Genomic DNA, 21,689 nt, shown 5'->3' with positions numbered 1-21,689 from the left:
TTTTAATTACTTATTTCGTAACTAACCAATATTATCATCTAATAGCAATGATTAACAGCTTAATATATATATGACTATATACGTAGGTAAGAAATATTTAGACCTCAGACAATAATAAATATTTATTTAGTTCATACTAACATTATAAATTCGAAAGTGTCTGTCTCTCTGTTTATTACCTTTTCAGGACTAAACAGCTGAACTGATATTTATGAAAGCTGTAAAGATGGATTGTGTCACGAGAAAAATAAATTGATTGATTTTATGTCATTGGTGTGCTTAACAAGCTGACGGTATAAGTGGTAATCGTCCCCTATATATATATACAAGGGAGACGCACGGATATCAACCTAAAAACAATAACGCAAGCTGCACCACTGGGGCTGTACTAGAAACAATACATTGTAATACAAAAACTACATCAGTGAAATAATATTCATAATAAAATTATTATAAGACGTAGCTAAAATAGTATTTTACAAATTGCCTGTTGCAAGTACGCAGTAAGTACTGAAATACCTAATATAATCGATTATGGTAATGGCTCAGTTTTACAAACGGTTATGCAACGAATGTACTTGCGCACTTTTGCTACGGTGTCGTACACTAAGAGATAAAATCATAACGAACCGTCATATTCAAATTAAATTAAATAATTAATGTATTTATGCAAAATATTTCAATAGATTTGGGTAAAATCTCCACGTATAGAATCCTCGTTGTTACTACCCCGCGAACAATTGTGTATCCATCTAGTTCCTGTCTTATGTTACCTGCAAGCCGCGACTTCAGCTACATAAACTTTTTTCTCTTATTTCAACCCATTTGAGTATAGTTTTGTTTTAGATATACGTTCTCGTTCAAACTATCATCCAAATATCCCTACATACATAATATTATCCGAATTGGTCCAGCCGATCATAAGATATTTTATATAATTATTGACCCAATACGAAAATAATAAAATATCTGCAAAATATATTACACTATACATAAAACTATTGGGTCTTATAATATACTAGTTACCCACCCCGGCTTCTCATGGGTGTATATGTATTATACATATAAACCTTCATCTAGAATCTCTCTCACTCGATCTATTTAAAAAAACCGCTTCAAAATCCGTTGCGTAGTTTTAAAGATTTAATATAGGGACGGACACACAGCGACAGCGACTTTGTTTTATGCTATGTAATGATTTGAATATATCTCACATCTAGGTAAGTTAGTTACTACTATTTAATTTGTCAATAACATGAATTCATAAATTAAAATTAATATATTATGAAAAGACGTTTAATGAAATATGTGTGGGGTCAAAATTTGGAGCAATCCATATAAATGTTAATATTGTTGATGATTGTTGTTTTTTCACAAGTAACGACTTAACGGATCTTAATGAAATTTTAGATGAAAGTAGACTGTGTTACGACGTAAGTTATAATAATAAATAAATAAATAACCCTGGACAATTAATCCAGCGCCATATAGTCCCACTGCAAGCAGAATGTGTTATACGCTGCAAACATCAATTAATGACACTTTAAAAAACACTGTTCTATACATACTACGCATTCTGCGAGAAATAAAGTATAATACTAATAAGATAGAAAACAAATATTACATAAAATATTATTAAATAATATATGTACTCGTACATTTATTATTCAATTTATTATTATAATTCTACAGAAAATGTACCTTATCATATTGCGGTGATAGTAATCTTTAAAGGGAATTTATAATACGGAAGTTCAAATCTACACAATCTAATCAACTCATAAGTCGTCATGGCGGTGAATGAGGTGTTTATGACGTGTCTTGGAAGTAGTCCTAAAATGAATGACGTCACTGCGACGTAACTTTAGGTGTAGTTAAAATATTACTGACGTATGTGTACAGACACGAAGGTTTCCTATAAAAAATACCGTTGACCGTCCAGTCATCACTTAAGCATATATGTATATAATCTTATCCTGAATACTACCAAATATCTTAATGAAATATAAAATTTTAAGGTAATATAAGGTTTAAACAAGCAAGCCCAATATGGAACCGGCGGGTAGTCTTAACTCGATTCTTAAGGCTTGAGCTCATAGGACTTCTGTTGGCATGTATATAGGTATCGTCTATAATTTGATGAATTTGTTACAAGAATTCTCAAATATTACCTCGTGAACCTCTTTCATTGATAATACAGTACTGTTTTAAAACTTAGTTTTAATATAATGTAAGCCCGATCGACTTCTCTAACCAGTCACTGTATTATGTTTATCCCACCTGGGGTTAGTAATAAAATCATATATAAACATTTTTTTTATATAATGTAGCAATATTTTTGTCTGGAGCTTCGTCTTTCTATTCCTTTTTCAAATAACAAAGAGTATTTTTGTTATATTTTCAACTTCCACTAGCATCATTATTATAGTTTATGAAATAGATCGCAATGATAGGCGGACGTATAGATAAAGACGCAGCAGTTAACACTTGGAAGCCTTTAAAAAAAGAAATTATTTTATTTTCCAACGGGAAATTGAAATTATATTTATAATTATATAAATTATAATTATTACATATCTACGTGAAGAAAAAAATATCAAATTAAAATGTGCATAGGTTAATATTTCCTTGTATTATCGATGCATAGTTTCACGGGGATTTTTTAATTTAAATAGTGTTAGAGTATTATATTTCAGGCTCACATTATTTATCCATTGAATTAACGTAAAAAACCTCAAAATAAATTTAGTACGTTTAAACAAATTGTTTTCTTGTATCTATATTATAGTTATATTCAAACTACAATTTACCTGTAGGAATATTTATTTATGCTATTGTTTGTATTTGCGACTGGCTATGTACCTATATCCGTTTATTATTTAATTATGAATATAAATATTTCAATTAGTTTCATAAATATGTAGGTATGTTTTTATCTATTCCTCGTGTATGTATATACATACTACGTCAATGTATAACATAACTTCAGTCTAGTTGCATGAACAATTCGATAAACAAGTCGCCGTGTCAACCTCTTGATGGTGCTTCAACATATTTACAACAAAGTATTGTTTATGAACCAAAAATGGAACTGCTGACCGTATTTCCAAATCAAGTAAGTGAGAATAATCTTTTACAGGTTTCATAATCCCGTTTAACGGTAAAGCTATTTTTATTTATTTATTATTCGTTGCGTGCAAAAACTTTAAAATGAATTTATTTATACATGTCTATAATTTATTAACCTCATTTCATTGATATACTATGGATATATAACATATAAGGATAGATAATTATTGTGCATTATATATATTTTTATATATGTAATGAAAATTAAAAAAATATTGTTCGCTGCGTCACTATTAGACACATTACCGTGACATACGCAGACATTTGTTTTTGTACACTCGTAACTTCGTATCATATTATTATTGATATTATTAATAACCTTATTACTTATTTATGAGAGAGCTAAAATTAATGTTTTTATTTTTAGTGACACCGCCCACCTAGTTCATAACAGATAACATCTTCATGTCAATTTTATGCTATTTATATTAATGAAAGTAAATGTTAATGAATTGTTAAGTAGTTAATAAATATTTATAGTGAGTTGATTGGATAATATGAATTTCAGTGTAATCTTTTAAACTAAATTCGGGAACATGCTAAAATTATAGGAATACTCTATATCAATTCGAAACTACTCTAATTGTAAGTGCACCTACATGTAAAACTAAACAAAATCAAAACGAATACAGACATATTATTAATATTAACTAAATATATAACAAATATATTGAAAAAGTATATTCTTATTGCGACCTACGTCGAGGAAAGTTTTCCATTTCACGAATACTAAGGACAAACTTCTGATTGCCATCTATAATAGTATAACATCAAAGATAGACAAAGTAATTGATAGTAATAAAAATGTAATAATTAGATATTATTTCCAATAATAATTATTAATATTTATTTAGTATTATTAATATTAATGATCTTCATATTTTTTATTATTATTTTGAGTCATTCCTTAACTACATATTGCTATAACGAAAGGCAAACTACACATATGAACATCAAAAGTTCTTCATTTGAATATACACTAAAATACTAATACTGAAAAAAAAATGTAATATTACTCTTTAGACATAACAAAATCATTTAACTATGTTTCGGATCTCGTTATGTGTTCTCAATGTTGCTACTCTATCCAGTTTGTTTACGTTGTTCTATTTTGGGTGTGTTTCATCTGATACAAGTCCATAATTCAGCTAATAATTTATTATTATTAGCTACATATTACCTAGAAGCAAAAATATTATTTAAACACAATTGTGTAAATAAACACAATTTCTTCGTGAATTGAGAATTCTTACATTTACATTGATTGATTTGACTAACGTAGTAACAAAATGTTGATACCATGGTTTAAACTTTGCCATCATGTTAACAAATAACTCATAAATTAGGTTAGTAAAATATGAACAGGTTAGTTCATATGTAATGTCTGTTAACCTCCTGATGAACTGGGTCCGTAATAATGTAATGATGTCCACTGACTCTGAAGTGGACAATCCGGCATACATATGTAGAAAAACAGGAATGGCTGAATTTATAGCATAGAACCAATTGAAGCAAAAGAATTTGTTGGTTCATGAAGTAAAACAATTTTGATGACTTTATTTATTTGAACAGTGTTTATATCTAATGGTGGTTATCACTTACTATTAGTTTACTTTATTTATGTATATTAAATGTGTGTATATGCTTACGAAAAGTAAATACATATTACTGAATCGATGAGTCGTATGCCTTAGGGATGCAATGTTTTTGTGCATTATGGCTTGAAAGCGTCAAGCATCAATCCGCGTTTCTGCAAACGTCCCTGATGAACTATAGAATCGGAGTATATGAACCCTTGTTATTTTCAATATCTATTTACATCACTGACTGTTTTCAATTTAATACAAGTCTAATCTCTAAATAAATAGGTATACAATAAAGTCGCTGTCCGCATCTGTCTGTTTCGCAGCTGATATCTTATAAACCACGTAACAGCTTTTTAAACGGATCTCACTGTAGATATGTTATCACAGAAAGATTGTAGTATAATATTAATTACGAGTATGCGTATTGTTTAATGCGGACGAAGTCGGAATAAGATATGAAGTGTAATAAATCAAGAATATTATGTAAGAAAATAAAGCACTTTTATGGGTTTAAATGACCATTGCATTTAATTCTTTATTTATTTTCAATCGCATATGATAATCTGGATATACTACTATATTTTATTTTATTAATATTTCTATTAAAAATGTTATTACTGAATTGTCATCTGTCCTGAGATATCTGTAAATGTTTTTGTCATATGAAGGAAAACAAACTGTAATACTAAGCTAATACTGAGAGTTTCGTATTCAGTTTTATTACAGACTTCACTATGATATTAATCGACACATGCCTGTAAGCTACATATTGCACGAAACTTTACACAAAACTGCAAAAAATTATAGCAAAGTAAAAAACCTATGAAAATTATAGGTATTTAAAAATACAAATAACCATTGAGATGTGATTAATTTATTTTTGAAGTTACGCTTTGGGAACAATACTTACCAATAAGACTCTTCAAAGTTGTCCCACAGAGTAACCGAGCCGTACATATTTGATATTATGGCGGTTATTTATTGAAAAAAATATCACTTTCTTGGAATGTATAAATGGCAATGGTATTATTAAGTACGCGCGTAAGTTTACGTCAGTGAGAGGCTTAACTCATGTACATCTTTGTTAAGTAAATATAAAAAGAAATGGTATTACCATAAAAAATCAAGTTTCTGACGTCATCGGTGCGTCCGTGTCATGTTGGGGTCGTCGTTAAATATTTATATATATATATACACACACACATACATACTATGCACACGACCAATTTGAAATCCGTAACATTCAAAATAGAATAATATATCTATTTATAGAAAGCCCAATGGGAGCCAATTGTATATATGGTATATATATATCTACAATACTACATATAAACTACAGGCACCGAATCATATATATATCTATAAAAACACGTTTGTGAAAGTTTTGATTATAAATCCATTGTAATATTTTAATATACCAAATACCTATATCTGTCTGTTGAGGGCGGACATAGCGTATAAATTATTTAACAGAAAAAAATGCAGATATATTGTACTTACCTATCTATATTTATCTTTGTAACAGGTGGTAGGTAATTTTAGTCTCCTTAATGAATTGAATAAATAAAAGAATAGATAAATTATATAAATATAATGTTATATTAGGCGTTTGGTAGACGAGGGAACTTAAATTTATTATGAATTAAGTACATACGTGTAGCAATAAATATTTGTTTCGTTTAATAAAAGTTATATTCGTATATCATAATTTCGTTCCATATAGTATTTTGGTCACAATATAAAAACGAGATGTTTTTATACGAATCCGAAAATATGTTTCATTTAAACTTAACTCGGGCATCAACTTGTGGTCTACAAAATTTCTTTGGTACAGTTACCGCGTGTGTTTAATAAAAAATAGAACTCATTTTAATAATGAACATGGTAAAAGCACGCGCTCGCATGATGCCTACCATGCGTCATCCCGTGGCGCCGATATCGATTGTTTCAACTATATGTATTATCGCTGGCTGCCTATTGAATTTAATCGTAAACGCTTGATACACATGGAACTGGTACAAATTAGTTCCACATTGAATTATACATAAACCTTCTTTTTTCAGCAAAATTTCAATTTCATAGTATTATTATAAATTTCTTTATCAGTTTGTTAACTTTTCATCCCTAAGCCATTTTTATTTTAATATAGTAGAATTTTAGTATAGTAATAAAATGGACCTCGACGAAGGATATAGGCCTAAATCTTAAAGAATGAATTATCACTTTCTAAGTAAAAAATAAAAAACGTGAAAAAAATAGACTACTCGTACTCCCTATCCTAATTCAACTAGTGAAGTAGGCAACTTTGCTGGCATTATAAAATGGTGCCATAGATGTAACAAAGACGGTTACTAGCGCTGTTGTAAATAGTATATACGTACCTATTGAGTGTACAGGTGCTGTGCATATACCGAAAGTTACTTAGTGATTGTAGCTGTCCAAGGACTATAGCTGGTCATACGACCTATAAAGAAAATAATGTAATAGAATTTATAGAGTACAGTAATGTGTACTATGGGTCTAATTACTAACAATCCCCTTCCCTTATACAGAATGTGGTTTTAAAACTAGATCAATCACGGCCTAAATAAATAGTAGCTGTCAATTGTATTAAAAGTAAATAGGAACGCAACAATACTGTAGTAACTAGTATCACATGGTTTAGTAACCAGTAGGTACGGGTATACTAAAAGTAACGACAAATGTCGTTACTTTTACAGACCTATGTAGTGTCTACACCTTTGTTTCTTTTTAGCGCCACTTATGTATTTGCCTAATCGTGGTCTGCGTTAATATTACACAAAGATAAACATTTGTCTACGAGTGTAAATTAACTGACGTCGAACCTATAGAATTGACATCTTAGGCAAATATTAATTGCTCAATATTCCTGGAAAAACCAGCAACTTTTATACGTAAGATAACAAAAAATAAAACTGTATACTTTTGACGTTGTTCTGTTGAATTAGTAACAATTAGACATTGATGGACATAATATGTATTTGTTATATATACTTATGTATTATTTTTGTATAACGTGTATGTAACATACTATATAAACAAAATTTACCTATAAGCAGAACAAACGATAAGCAATTTAGTTTATATAAAAAATAAATCTTATGCGATTTTTTATTTTAATAACATTACACACAATAACAACAGGAATTGTTTTTTAGCTTTTAGTATCCATACTCATATTACAAATCCGAAAGTGTTTGTTAATTTTTGACGGAACGGATTAAGATTTGACAAAATAAATTGTAATTTGTATCTAGAGTACGGACATATGCTACCGTTGATGTAAAAAAACAGAGTATGTTAATGTTACCGTTCACGATTAAACATTTGAACTAATCTTTAGGTTTGACACAAAGATAGATTGTATCAGGAGAACATATATAGGGTATGTTTTATCCTCAAGAAACAGACGAAGTTACGGGTAATAACCACTATAATAAGTGGTTATTACCCGTAACTTTTAAAAAGTGGTTTATAATAGGCTGATTACTACTGGATTATGATTTCCTCTCAAACGTTTACTCTAACTAAAGTATATTAAATTGTTAATTCTTCTTGCTTCATATACCCTATAATGAAACAACTAAGCACAGTTTTTCTTTTATACAGATTATTATAGGCTACCACTTACCTCTTGCCAGAAAAAAAATTCAAATGTGTCATAAAATATTTTCTTTATAAAAAAGCTTATTATAAAATTGAAGAATTTATAAATGATAATAATGTTTTTGTAGAAAATATCTAACTTAAAATTCATAGCGCTGACAATGTTATCTGATTGAACAGAGATTAAGTGCGTAGCGGTTTCTATGTTGATTGTCGCATGCCTAATCCTTGTTGTTAATTAAATATAAGTAAATCAATATTTATTTAAAAGAGCAACACACAAGTTTCTTGCTTATTCTTCTTGTGATGAATCTACATTCCCAATAAGCGGTAGAATAAAAAAACTTGACTATTCAAAATTGCTTATATTAAGTTTATTTGAATAAAGATTATTTCTATTTCTCTAATCACATTGTTTGAATCCTATAAGAGTGTGTTTATATTATAATCGCCTTGCTTCCAATGATCCGATTTGTATTTACGTATGATTGTTTGGGTGTTTTCAATGTACATCATACATTTATAAATTGTATTTAGTACTACAAACTCTGCTTAATTTGGTACTAGATGGTGCTTTGTGAATAGGTGGGTTATTACTATTATATACATTATCATATTATCATTTCGGTTAATTTAGTTTATCTTTTATGTACTTATGCTTATATGTACTTATCGAATATTTCTTTTGTAATTATAATAGTTACGAAGTTAAAAAGACAATTTAAACATATAATTTATTCAACTTGTATTCTTATTGGCACTCGTAATGATGTAGCTACTCGTACAATACAGAAGTATTCCATTTAAATGTGTAGACACTATAAAACAATAGAATACAAACCCTAATGTTGCGAATTGGAATGAGTGAAGAGTAAATCTAAACGGGTAATGCACTGCCATATTAAGAAAGAAGATTTTATTGTTCAGCGTATAGCAATCAATATTTATTTTATGCGTTTGTTATCCGCAGTGATAGTAGATATGATTAAAGTAAATAAACATCACCTGTAAATAATAGGTAAATATTCTATCACCTATATAATCAAGTTAGCTCCATATTAGCCACAATTTGACCACCAGAATGGTTAGTGTTATTGTCTTAGGGGACATAAATTCAATTTTACATACATTATCAAAATAACCATATAATTTAGTTACCATCCGTAGTTGTCCACAATATCTTCCCAAAACATGTTACATTATTCAATACAACTAAAATGATACTTTTGGAGCAAGGAAGTACCTATACTATTATATGATTCATTGACTTCAATGTTTACAATAATTTAATACCTTCAAATGATATTTACCTTGTTACTTTAATACACAGATAGAGGAACATATAAAATTATTAACGGAGTTGTTATGAAATATTTAAGCTTAATTGACTAATGATAAAGTAGGTATTTTGATAGCACATTATTTTGTGATTCATTGTTCTGCTTAGCACTGAGCCACTGACTTTTTATCATTTATGTTTAAATGTAAACAGAATGATAAAGATGAAACATGACCGTACGATTAGTAAGACATCCCCCTCCCCCCACCGTGCTAAGTTGTATAGGTACTTTACAGATTTTATTATTAAGATACAGTGTCATAAAACATTGATATCTTTACATACATATAAACATGATTGTCTTCAAAATACTTGTAAGATATACCTATGCCTCCGTTTTCATTATAAGTAAAAGTTAAGATCTTTTCCTCGAACCGTGACGTCTTATTCCACTTAATGTTTTGCATGGGTTTCAGGACATTTTAATAAAATGGTCTTCACCAGCGCTTGTACTAACTACTAACACAATAGGTACATAATTTACACCATGTTTGTACATGAATTACTTTGTCTTTTATTAATTTTATTTACATTTCAAAAGTAATTAGTTTTAATCTACTTCCTTAATAGTCAAGGTTATTTTTAGTAAATCATTATGGTTCTTATAATACCTATAAAATGTTATTATCCATTAACCACAGTTAACAACAAAGAATGTTCTAATGTTCGATGTGAATATTGAAGTATATTGAATTTATTGTTCTATTTAAATGGATGAATGGAAACTCTTCAGGTTGCTGTCATAAAACGAAATTAACATCGTCCGAAGTAAACATGTTTTCATTTTTCTTTACTAAGAAAATGTAATAGTAATACACAGTTTATTTACGATTACGTTAGCCCATTCGCCTTGCAAACGTCATAAATGTTTAATTCGTGATTTGTGTTAGGAATGCAAACTGTACTATGTACCTACTGTGTTTGTTACCTATTCGGGTCGATCTCCTCTAGCCGGCCGCGTTTGGCGTCTCAGTGCCTCGAGAGCGCGCCCTCATGACCCAAATTTTCGTAGTGACGTCACAGAACACCGACCACTATGTGGGTCATAGCGTAGCTTGCGACAACAGCATATGGCCAGGCACCCAGGCATTTGATTTCACATCGATAATACTAATTATTCTAATATTTATCGATCCATGCCTAAGGAACTAGTAACATGTGAAATGTTGGCAATACTTACTTCATCGAGCCATGTAAAAAATGAGAATGAATGCTGATTATCATCAAGTGTGACGTCAATTCAAACAAAATAGGAATCGTAGGCATGTGCCTACTTTCTCCCGAGAGCACACATCCATGGTGCTTTATAGAAGTATATAAATGTTACAGCTCTGTTTACCTATGTAACAACTACATAAGGTTTATATACACTAACCCTAAGAGGGGAGTATTAGTAATAGGGATTGGTAGTCCTATTGCTACCAATGAGATCGAAAATAAAATGTTGACGTATATAAGTGACAAAAAGATTCCAATGAATAAAAGATTGACAATTGAGTTTGCCCATTTAGTGATCTCCTCTGAAACATAAGTTTACTAAATAGTAGTAGTAGATAATATTTTTTATATACCATGTATTTACGCACGATAAATGCATTTACTATGTACAATTCCAGCATTTTCTCTTATCTAAACTACACTAAAACTATATAAATTTAATTTTTGAAGCCAGTCTTAAAATTTAAGCTACGTTATAATGTGTTTTAAGTACTCTCGTTTTTGTCTTTATATGAAACTTAATGTAGGTAATACGACTTAACAAAGTGGATTGACTTTTACTCTACCTATGTGTTTTGCTATATCGTCGCCATTTCTTCTTATAATTTTATTGCAAAGAATAGGGGTTGCTTATGAGTTATTGCTATAGATCAATTCTGTCTTAGAATTTTATTTACAATTAAAACTTCGCTGATCTGATATGGCTGAAGTGGCTGCTTTTCCTAAGATGAATGTTTCCTTAAAGGAATTTTAAAAACACATAGGTGTTTATGTAACTTACATTCCCTTTGTTAGTTTAATTTTATATTTTTTTACCCGCTGCTTTTTTATTATAAATAACCAACTGCCTATGTGTTCTGGTCAAATGTAGATAGATAGTTGTACTGGTTCGTTTTGATGAAATCAGTTTTCATGTGTGATACCAAAAATGTATAATCTTCTATATTTATTAGGTCTTAATCTTAATGTAATGCAGATATCCTTTAGAAGTCAGAAATCGACATAGGCAAGTAACAAAACGAATCAAATCATTAAGTTGATTTGTCTTATTGCTTGTTTATGTCGTATATTTGCCATCTGGCAGTAATCCAATTAAAAAACCGTCTCCAATTTAACTATGCATGCAAAAGTTGACTATTTGGGTGAAATTCTTAATTAGAAAGCAATTATCTAATTTATATATGTCTTACACAGACCTTTAAATTGTTATCTATTTTAAATAACATTATTTGTAAACTTAAAGTACAAGGTCGTAACTGACGTCAAACTAGTAGTAAACGTTAATTGTTAGACGTTAATTAAAGTGGTAACGTTAATCAATTGATGCAAGCATCGGCTCAGACGTATCTTGCAGTTAATTAACATGTCTAATTTATTATTTTTCTTTAAATAGGATACATTTTGTCAATATTGACTGACATCTCAAGTGAACATAATTACATGATATGGACATAGGTTTTAATAAAAATAATATATTTTTTACGACTATAAAATTTAGGTAGCAAAGGTTGTCAATATTGAGATACATAAACATTTGGATAATGTATGTGAAAAGACATAGTTTATTAACTTAACCAACCATTATGCCAAAATTTTATGATTTTTTGAATGAAACTTTAATGATTAAATACAAAATTATCATGTTACGTGACTTACAAAAAAAGGTTTCTCTAAAATTCTCTTTGTTTTGTAGTTTTAGACGTAAAATGATTTTGCAAAGTAAAAATATCGTACATTACAAGTATTTAAAACCAATATAAAGTATTTAATAATAAATTATATGCAAAAGGGTTCTGCAATATAATGACAAATACGAAAACGTTGATGGAAATGCGATTAATTTCTGTTATAAACTTAGTTTAACCTACTGTGAGTAAGCTAACTGCAAATAAAATTATAGTGTTTAATGTACAATCTATTAATTTATAACACAATTTTCTGAAATTGACATTCTAAATTCCATTGAGGATAATTTGGATGAGACATTTAGACTAGAAATTTTAGAGTTAAAATTACGGCCCATTTATTAAATCAATTCTATTTTACAGGGTTCGAGTCCAGAATGCTGTACAGATAGTGTGGGTTTAGAAAATACACCAGGGGCGCCAGTCCCTCCTCCAGGCCCTCGATATAAACTAGCGACAGAGGGCACCCTGAGGGTATGCTGCTTTCAACACACGAGAACAGTGGTTGTCAAAATCTTGGCTGCTAAGTTTCTTAGGAGATGGGAGACGCATGTACTCTGCTTACAAGAAGAATACATAGTTTCTAAAACGGTAAGTGAATGTAAGCTTATCTATATAAATAAAAAAATATTGGCTTGCAGAATTTTCCTGTTTACAAAAGTATACATATAAATAATATGCTTCGAATAATTTAGATGCTTACCTATCTATTATTTTAGGCATGTTATTATCGTTTCTTCAGAAAACAATGACTTGGAGTCATTTGTCTACGTCACTCATATCATACACATCATTATAACGTAGGGATTGCGAGCTTGTAAGGTAATGATCACATTAGTGGAGGCTCTTATTTAAAGTTAAACATTTACCTCAAAAATTATACAGTTAGGTTTGTGCATAATTAATATTGTGTGGGATGAATTGTGTCTATAGTAAGCGACCACGACTTTACGTGATCATTTATGAAATGAATAATTCATCTATAATTACAAACTTTCGGCGATAAATTTATTAATATTATTTTTATAGCTTAAGTACACACACGTACAAGTCGCTGGGTATAATAAATAAATTCGTAAATAATTATTTATCTATTAAAAACGTAATTCCTATTTAGGTGGTACGGTAACATCTTGTTGAAATTTCAGAAATATTTTATGATCACACAAAATGCTTTCACTGACAATTGAATATATTTAAATAGCCTGTAATCTTCATAACATCTGTATAAATATACGTCAATTCGATTACTCATCACTTGCCGTTGTAATTGTATAGAATTTTTCATAAATTGTTGATACATTTTATTTACGCTCATCAGATAGGAATGCTGTCAGTGGTCAATTATTTTAGACATATGGTTATAACATGAAGCCTTAAATTATTGACTACATTTACCTACTGTTTTATAAAATTTTATATTCTCTACTGTAAGATTGATATAAAAATCCACCCCCAAAAAATTCATTTAATTTTTTTCGATTACTAATATTCCCTAGATTCTAAAAAAAATATTTTAAATGTAGATTGTGTAGAGTTATGCAGTTGAAATTTCAAAAGATAACTTCCGTAGGTACTTAAAAAAAAATTTTGTTAAGGGTTTTCAGGGGTAGGGAAAACTAATCTTGTGGTTGTTCCAGAGGAAGAACTACAAACAGATTTATAATTTATATATATTGACCCTAACTTACTTTACGAATCAGACGTATCCCGAAAAAAGTTGCGGGCGGCACTAGTTATACTACAAATACCTATATTGTGGCCTTGTAATTGAAATTTATTCTGTTTCATTAATTTAGCATTAAAATATTCAGAAGTTACAGAAAGTAAATAACTAAATAAATTGCTATTTTTAGAAGACACATTGAAAAATTATTTTTATTTGTAACATAGTCAATGATTAACGATAATAATAACTAATGTAAATAGTCAAATATGTCTGTCTAATATTAAATTATTTAACCATGAACTTATTCAATGACAAATATAAGTTATGAATATACAAGTAGGTAAACAGCAAAAGCTGTCAGTCCGTAATTCTTGTCTTAGCATCGAACTATTTTAGCCTGAATAAATTCAATTATGATAATTATAAGTTATGAATATAAATTGAAAAATGTCTCTTCAATGTTTATCTTTGCGCTAAATTATTGTACCATGAACAGTCGCGCCGGTTAGGTAAATCAAGTATAGGTATATATATATACATATTAAGCTTAACCTAACCTACGTGCCAGATGGTCTGTTTTCATGATTCCTATCAATAACTCACGCATACTATTAATCTGATAACTGATAAGATTTTAATGAACAATGACGCATTAAGTCGAATGTACTATTATTTTTTAACCGTTATAGTTATATACCCAGTTAAGACAGGTCACTTTAACCCTGCATATCTATTAATGTTACAAATATGAATTTTTGATATAATGAAAAAAAATATTTACCACGTAATAATTTTTTATTCTAGCAATTAACAAATTTTTTTCACAAAAAAATACTACATTATTTACTAATTAACGTAAACAGAAATTAGGTAAAACTAAGTTGAAAGTCATGTCAATCATGAAATATATTTCTAACTCCAATCAAATGAAATTTGCATTACGTACATATTGTGAGTTCGTATTAGGTTATCATACTTAATATTGTATAATAAACTGGGTACAGGAGCTTTTTACCTAACTTATCATATTTTATGCATTTAATTCCTTATGCTAATTTTATTTTATGTTGTTTAAAAATACGGATTACGTACACGTACTATAATTGTTAGCACTAAAAATGTAACCATTAAAATGATTATAAAACTAAATTTTAAAAGTACGTATAATAGACATGTAAGCACATATAATAATATAACTAATAATATTATTAAACCAGGATAATTCACACTATTCACATTTTACACATTTCTGCAAAATGAAATATGCAAGAATTGCCTTAGTATTTATTCGGGTATTTAATTCGATTGTTTATAAATGTAAAGTGCGCTGTACAAACATACAGCGCACTTTACAGTAGAAAACTGGTGTTGATGATCCTTTTTTCAAACAGATTTCTTTCTATATTTCTCACATATTATTTTGTTCATTTGAAGTCGGTTTTTGGAAAAAAAATATTGAATCTGTATATAACTTTTCTACTATATACGTCTTGAATAGACAGAGCATTATCTTTTATAATCTAATCTATAATCTACTTCCTTTGTAAACGCAAACACAATGATATGTAGTTTATATTTATCCAAATTAGTCTTCGTTATTTTAATTTTATTTTATCATGAACTCTATAACGAGGTCAATCAGAGATAAGAGGATTCGTGCGTCACTGCTTTTTATTAGCATAGTTTTATAATGTAGTTATGCGACGCCATGCATAAATATAAATTATTCATTGTACGTATAAAATATTATCCGCCTTACAGACTTACGTACACATGATCGATTTTTGATGTGAATACTTATTACAGGTATATGAGTTACTTATTATAGGTATATTATAGGTATATGAGTATTCGGATCAGAAATCGATCATACATTTAACAAAGATACTTTTATTATACCAGCAAGTACACTTGCAGTTAATTTAGTGCACAAACTAAATAATTGTTGCATTTTGGTCTCTTAAATTAAAATAGACATATATTAAAATGTACTTGTGTGTATGTATACGTTGCAAGTGGTTCTCTATTCGTTAATGCAAGTAAATGTATCCAATTGTTTCCAATTTTCATTAGGTACTATTGTGCATATCCCCGCGGAAGTATATTGCATTTTTCGAAAATCACAATTATTTCAGATTTATCGCTAGGTACATGACACATGACATGACGAATATAGGGTCTGTCGTAAAGGGAAAGCCTGTGAAACTATTCATGAAACTTAATAAATTTCTTCAAGATGTAAAGAGGAAAATTGAAAATAGGTTTAAAATAAATACTTTATACAAACGGTCACGTGATTTAAATTTTATTAAATCGTATTACAAAAGTACATAATTATTTTGGAATTAAACTTTGTTTCTTGGTAAAAGTGGTTTATTTTCGTGAGTGTTTTATTTTATGCTTTCGGCTTAGTACATATTATTTATTCTTTACGACATTACGTTAAATAAATATGGTAAAACTTTCATTTTAACAGATACATCAGATTTTAGTAGTATTATGCTCTCATTAATGACATATATTTTTTATTATTATTAGGTATATTCTTTTCGTAAACTAAAATATAATAATGTTGTAAATTTTAGAGATTATCATTGGTTTGTGATAGTTATTTATTACATACCAACATGGCAATATTAAGAGTATATACTCTTTAAAATAAGATTACTGTTGTAACCCAAATTGACAACCCTACTGTTGAAAGTTATTCATTCCGCGCCGTCCCAAAAATATCTTTTTGTTGTCAGATGTTGTTCACTTTACTTGCATTATAATCAATCGCACAAGAAAGAAAACATTAACGTTTACATTTACCTGCATAAACGGATCTTGGCCTTCAAAACAATTCTCCTTTGACGTCATATATACCTACCTAATGCTGATAACGCCACAGTTAGAATCTGAGAACGACTGCGACTATTACAGATTCAGAAGTGAACTTTGGATTTAATTTTGGACTGTCTAAGTTATAATGATTTAAGCAAGCCAGCAAGCATTTGTACTATTTTTACAATCATTACAATAAATTAATATTTTCCTTTCCTCTTTATGATACTTTTTTTCCTTATATATCTATTCCTTTTGCGTTTCATTTTTTACCCACAGTGGAGTTTCAGATACGCAGAATTTGTATTAATCAATTGAGAAATATATACAATAAAAGTGAAAATATTTGCACAAATAGAATTTTGAGCTGAGTTTTATAATTATTTGTAAAAATAACTTTGGAAGACTCGTTACAGTACCTTGTTAAATTATTACAGGTGAAACTATTTTCGAATTATAGATTATTATTACGATTATTTCTTTGTAATACTAACGTTGTTCCATATAACTTACATATGTCTAATTTACTTACATTTCATGATATATATTATTATTAATATATATTACCAGGTATTTAATTATATTAATTAGTAATTACTTCTTGTTAATCTGTTTATAAATATAATGATATATTGTCGCGTATTTCATTTTTAGACGTCTTACATTACATTTTACGGTTAATACCTATTTAAGTATTATTTTTGTAATAAATCGTGCGTCATAGATCAAGCAGTCTGAAATGTCGTCACAGTGGCACTGCAAAGTCAAAGGTCGTTGGTATCAAGGAACTGCTGCTCTCTCGTCCACTTAACTGCGTTCACAATATTTATATTATGACTATAAATGATCTAAATATAAATTATGTTAATAAAATATATCCAGAGATCCTATTGTTACCGCACACACTACGAATAGATTGATAAATTTCTTTTTAAATATTAAGATTAGTGGATGAAATACATAGAGTACTTCATAGGCAGTCTAACAACTTTTGGTTCTGAATATTTAAGTCGTTATTTCAATTTTGTAACAGACAACATACCGTAGCCCTCTAAACTTTTTTTAAAAATATGACACTAATATAATTATAATTTCACATTAAAATATTGGTTTCACTATTAATAAAAAAAAAATTAAATTACCTATATACAGATGAGAATAACTATACCAATACACCTAGGCATTGTTGCAATAATAGGTTAATATTTTTCTTTTATAAGGGGAGAGGCCCGTGTACTCATACTGTAGAGTTAATGGCTTGTTATGGATGGATGGACAACTTGGTAAAAGTATTTATTACAAGTTATTTGTTTTTCTCATGCAAAGTTAGTTGTTTTTCGTTATATTCACTGGAGAAAACACTTACAATATTCTGTAATTATAGCTATAGCTACATTTAAAACGTGTCAATAGTCGAAACAACTGAACAGAATTAATAACAGGTTTAGCAATAGGTTTCATAATAATTATGTTCATATAATATTAATCATCGGTGTAAATGGAAATGAAAGAAAGAAATGTAGTTTCAGTCAAAGTAGTTTAGTAAACATACTGCTGAGCAGATGAATTTTATTATTAATTAGCAGCTATTAAAATTTGGAATATGTACTGTAAGTAGTAGTAAAAGTAATTACAATAACAAATCAATAAAATTATTTCAATATTTAGAAAATTTTAACATTGGAACTAACTTTGACTATCGTTCACCTATCACATGCTTACGAATACACATACGAAAAACACAACCAAGTCGTCCTTATTGAAGCACATGACAGAAAATCGGCAAAGGAAAAGTTTGATGATTGATGAATAAGATGTATGGATAATATTGTTTAAATTTTCGCTATTACCCCACAAAGGTTAGCTGGGCTAGAATGTCATACGGTTTTAAGCTTCCTGTTGAACAAAAGTTTTTTATTCAATAAAGAAGAATAAGTAAATAAATATTTAGATGCGGGTTCCGGGAGCGACTGTTAGTATCGCAAAGGTCATAAAGAGTTGATGATATTGGCCACAAACAGCGTTATAGTTTATTAATTTCTTACATGACAGTTAAATCGTTTATATGCGTCACGCGACCTTTACGAACTGGTGTTGAATAGTCACCAATATTGAAGTAATAAATAATACGTAACAGCGACTTACGCACGTAGTTAGCATGTCATATCATTCCATATTTCGGTTTTTTTCACTTTGTTTTTTGCCACGTGTAAGTCTATACCAGGCGCGTATATACCGTTGTGGGCACGGTGGGCATGCCCACAATTCTAATTGAGATCGAAACATAACGTAAACGGTTTTTTACAAGTATCACTGACACTCGGTCAGCGTAGCTACAGCGGACAATTTTCTACTATACGCAGTGTAAAAATGTTTGTTTCGTGCTTCAATTGCACAGGATAGATTATTCTGGTTATATCTCCTAAATTTGTATATACAAAGATGTTTGAGGCTCACATCCTCGTGCATATGGTGTTTAGGAGATCTAGCTCGTTATTTATGTATACTATTATGACGCAAACGTACGTGAGGGAGAAACAAATATATAATATCAGTCGTCAGTGACTCTTATCATGATCGTTTCGTCATTAATAGTTCAGTCTTTTAGCTAATGTTTGCTGTTACTATAATATTTTTTTAAGTCTGGTCCGTGCCTGGTCTATAACTATTTAGAGTAGTGGATTTTAATTTTTCACCGAGCGTTTTAATCACTTCTCTCAGTTTGTATCTATCTATAGATATCTATTAGACTGTAAGACAGTAAACTTTGAATGAAAATAACAAGTTGTAATACAACATATAGGTATTTATATTTAAGGCAAATACAACCCGGAATCTGCAAACAGAAATAACATACCTTAGTCTTCTGACGTAGTTAGGTGTATATTTTATATGCCGTTAAGCATTTTTTTGATAAAGTAATACACACGTGATACGGATTCTTTATAATAATAGGCTTAAATAATTCGATAAAATCCCTTACTAATTCAAAGCAATTGAGGATATTTTACCTACAAATGTTCACATTAACAATATACTGTGAATGATTGGCATTGACATTGTAATTAGAGCACTCACTGTATGCATAATGACCACGATGCGTAAGTACGCCTTAGTTACGAGTTTTGAGGAGTAGATGATGAGTAGATGATGAGTACTGCGTGAGTTATGCTGGATTATTAAACATAACTTCCGAATTCCATTAAAATTTTAACACCAAACATTAGAATAATGTTTAAAAAGTTGATTGAACCCACAACCTTTAGATGAAAAAAAGCACTTTTTCCTCAAAGAGAACCGAGACAACAGTTTTTTTAAACAGTAACTTGCGACTTGATAAATCTGACCTTGGTTTTTTATTATGGTATGTTATTCTAAACTGTTTAATTATATAACAGTCCAATGAACGCATTTTTCACACTAAGCATACACAGCCATACGTTTTAAATTTATTATTAAGCATAAATGCGGTATATGAAGTATATTTAAGGATAGCGGACGAAATTAGTTGAAAAAAGTATTTTCGATAATACCTATTCAATTCAATCGAACTTCATTCTAGAAGTTCGTTTGATCATATATAATAGTAACTTAAAAAACCTGTCTTCCATTTGGATTAATATGTTATTGTATTATAGGATAAATAAAAAAAATAATCTCGTCTAGATTGAAAAGTATCAACAAAATCTGTTCCTAATTTGCAAAGATATCTTGCTACAAACACAAAAAATACAGACGAATTGAAAATCTCCTTATCCTCGGTTAAAAATTGACATCAAGCAATGGCAAATATATATAATTGCTATTTAATTGCGTTAAATTACTACAATTTCGAATGAGTGCACCTGTTAGCACAGTTTAGTATTAATAGTCTATATATGTGTATTACGTGGTTATATTAATGAATTTTACCGCATTGTGTTATTTTAACAAACAAAAATTACTTATTGTGACGCCATAACTTGATTGTAGGTACTAACTAAAAAAAATGGTTGTTATTGAATTAGCAACTGAGGTTTTTATGAATTGAATGGTTGTCGACCTAGGTTCAGGAACGGTTAGTTTATTAACTTACTGTTTTTACCTTCTGAATATAGCAGATTCGATTCCGCTAAACATTTTAATAATGAAAAGTAACTGTTCCCATTATTTTTGTACTTTTATTTCTGTAGATATCTGTATATGTTTTAGCGCAAATAAAAATATGATTTAAATATTATCTACTTTAAATATGAGGAGTATTAGTATATGAACGATTCAGTGCTTCCCATTGGTAACAAAACTACTTTATTGCAATACTTGCTGATCGTATAATCGTAGTATAAAATCATACATACATATACATTATTATACATATATGAGCATTTATTACCGCTACTGTGCGGTGGTTCGCAGTTAGCACACCGCCTTCTATGGACGCGGATTCGATTTCCCGCACGATACAAACATGTGCATTAATGAGTATGATTGTTGTATTAATCTTAGTGTTTTCTGTTTTGTATTATGTCTGTATTTACAAAATAATTTAAGCATTACCACAGATAACATAATATTACATAGCATTACTATCAGTTCTCTAAGTCATAACAAGTGACTAAATGACGCTGTGA

At 29.3% G+C, this 21,689-nt stretch overlaps 1 protein-coding gene across 1 annotated transcript in view; it reads left to right on the top strand.

The window, feature by feature from the left end:
- Positions 1–21,689, top strand: part of LOC131845864 (C-Maf-inducing protein-like) — a 36,139-nt gene that overhangs the window by 4,132 nt on the left and 10,318 nt on the right. Inside the window, exon 2 of the mRNA XM_059195006.1 lies at positions 12,948–13,175. Within this exon, the coding sequence (XP_059050989.1) occupies positions 12,948–13,175 (228 nt within the window). The remainder of the gene's footprint in view (positions 1–12,947; positions 13,176–21,689) is intronic.

The sequence above is a fragment of the Achroia grisella genome, unplaced genomic scaffold (genome assembly GCF_030625045.1).
Source record: "Achroia grisella isolate CSIRO2021 unplaced genomic scaffold, CSIRO_AGI_Agris_v1 utg487, whole genome shotgun sequence".
Classification (NCBI taxonomy): Eukaryota; Metazoa; Arthropoda; class Insecta; order Lepidoptera; family Pyralidae; genus Achroia; species Achroia grisella.
The sequence above is the reverse complement of the archived record's forward strand: the minus strand, read 5'-3'. Positions and strand labels throughout refer to the sequence as shown.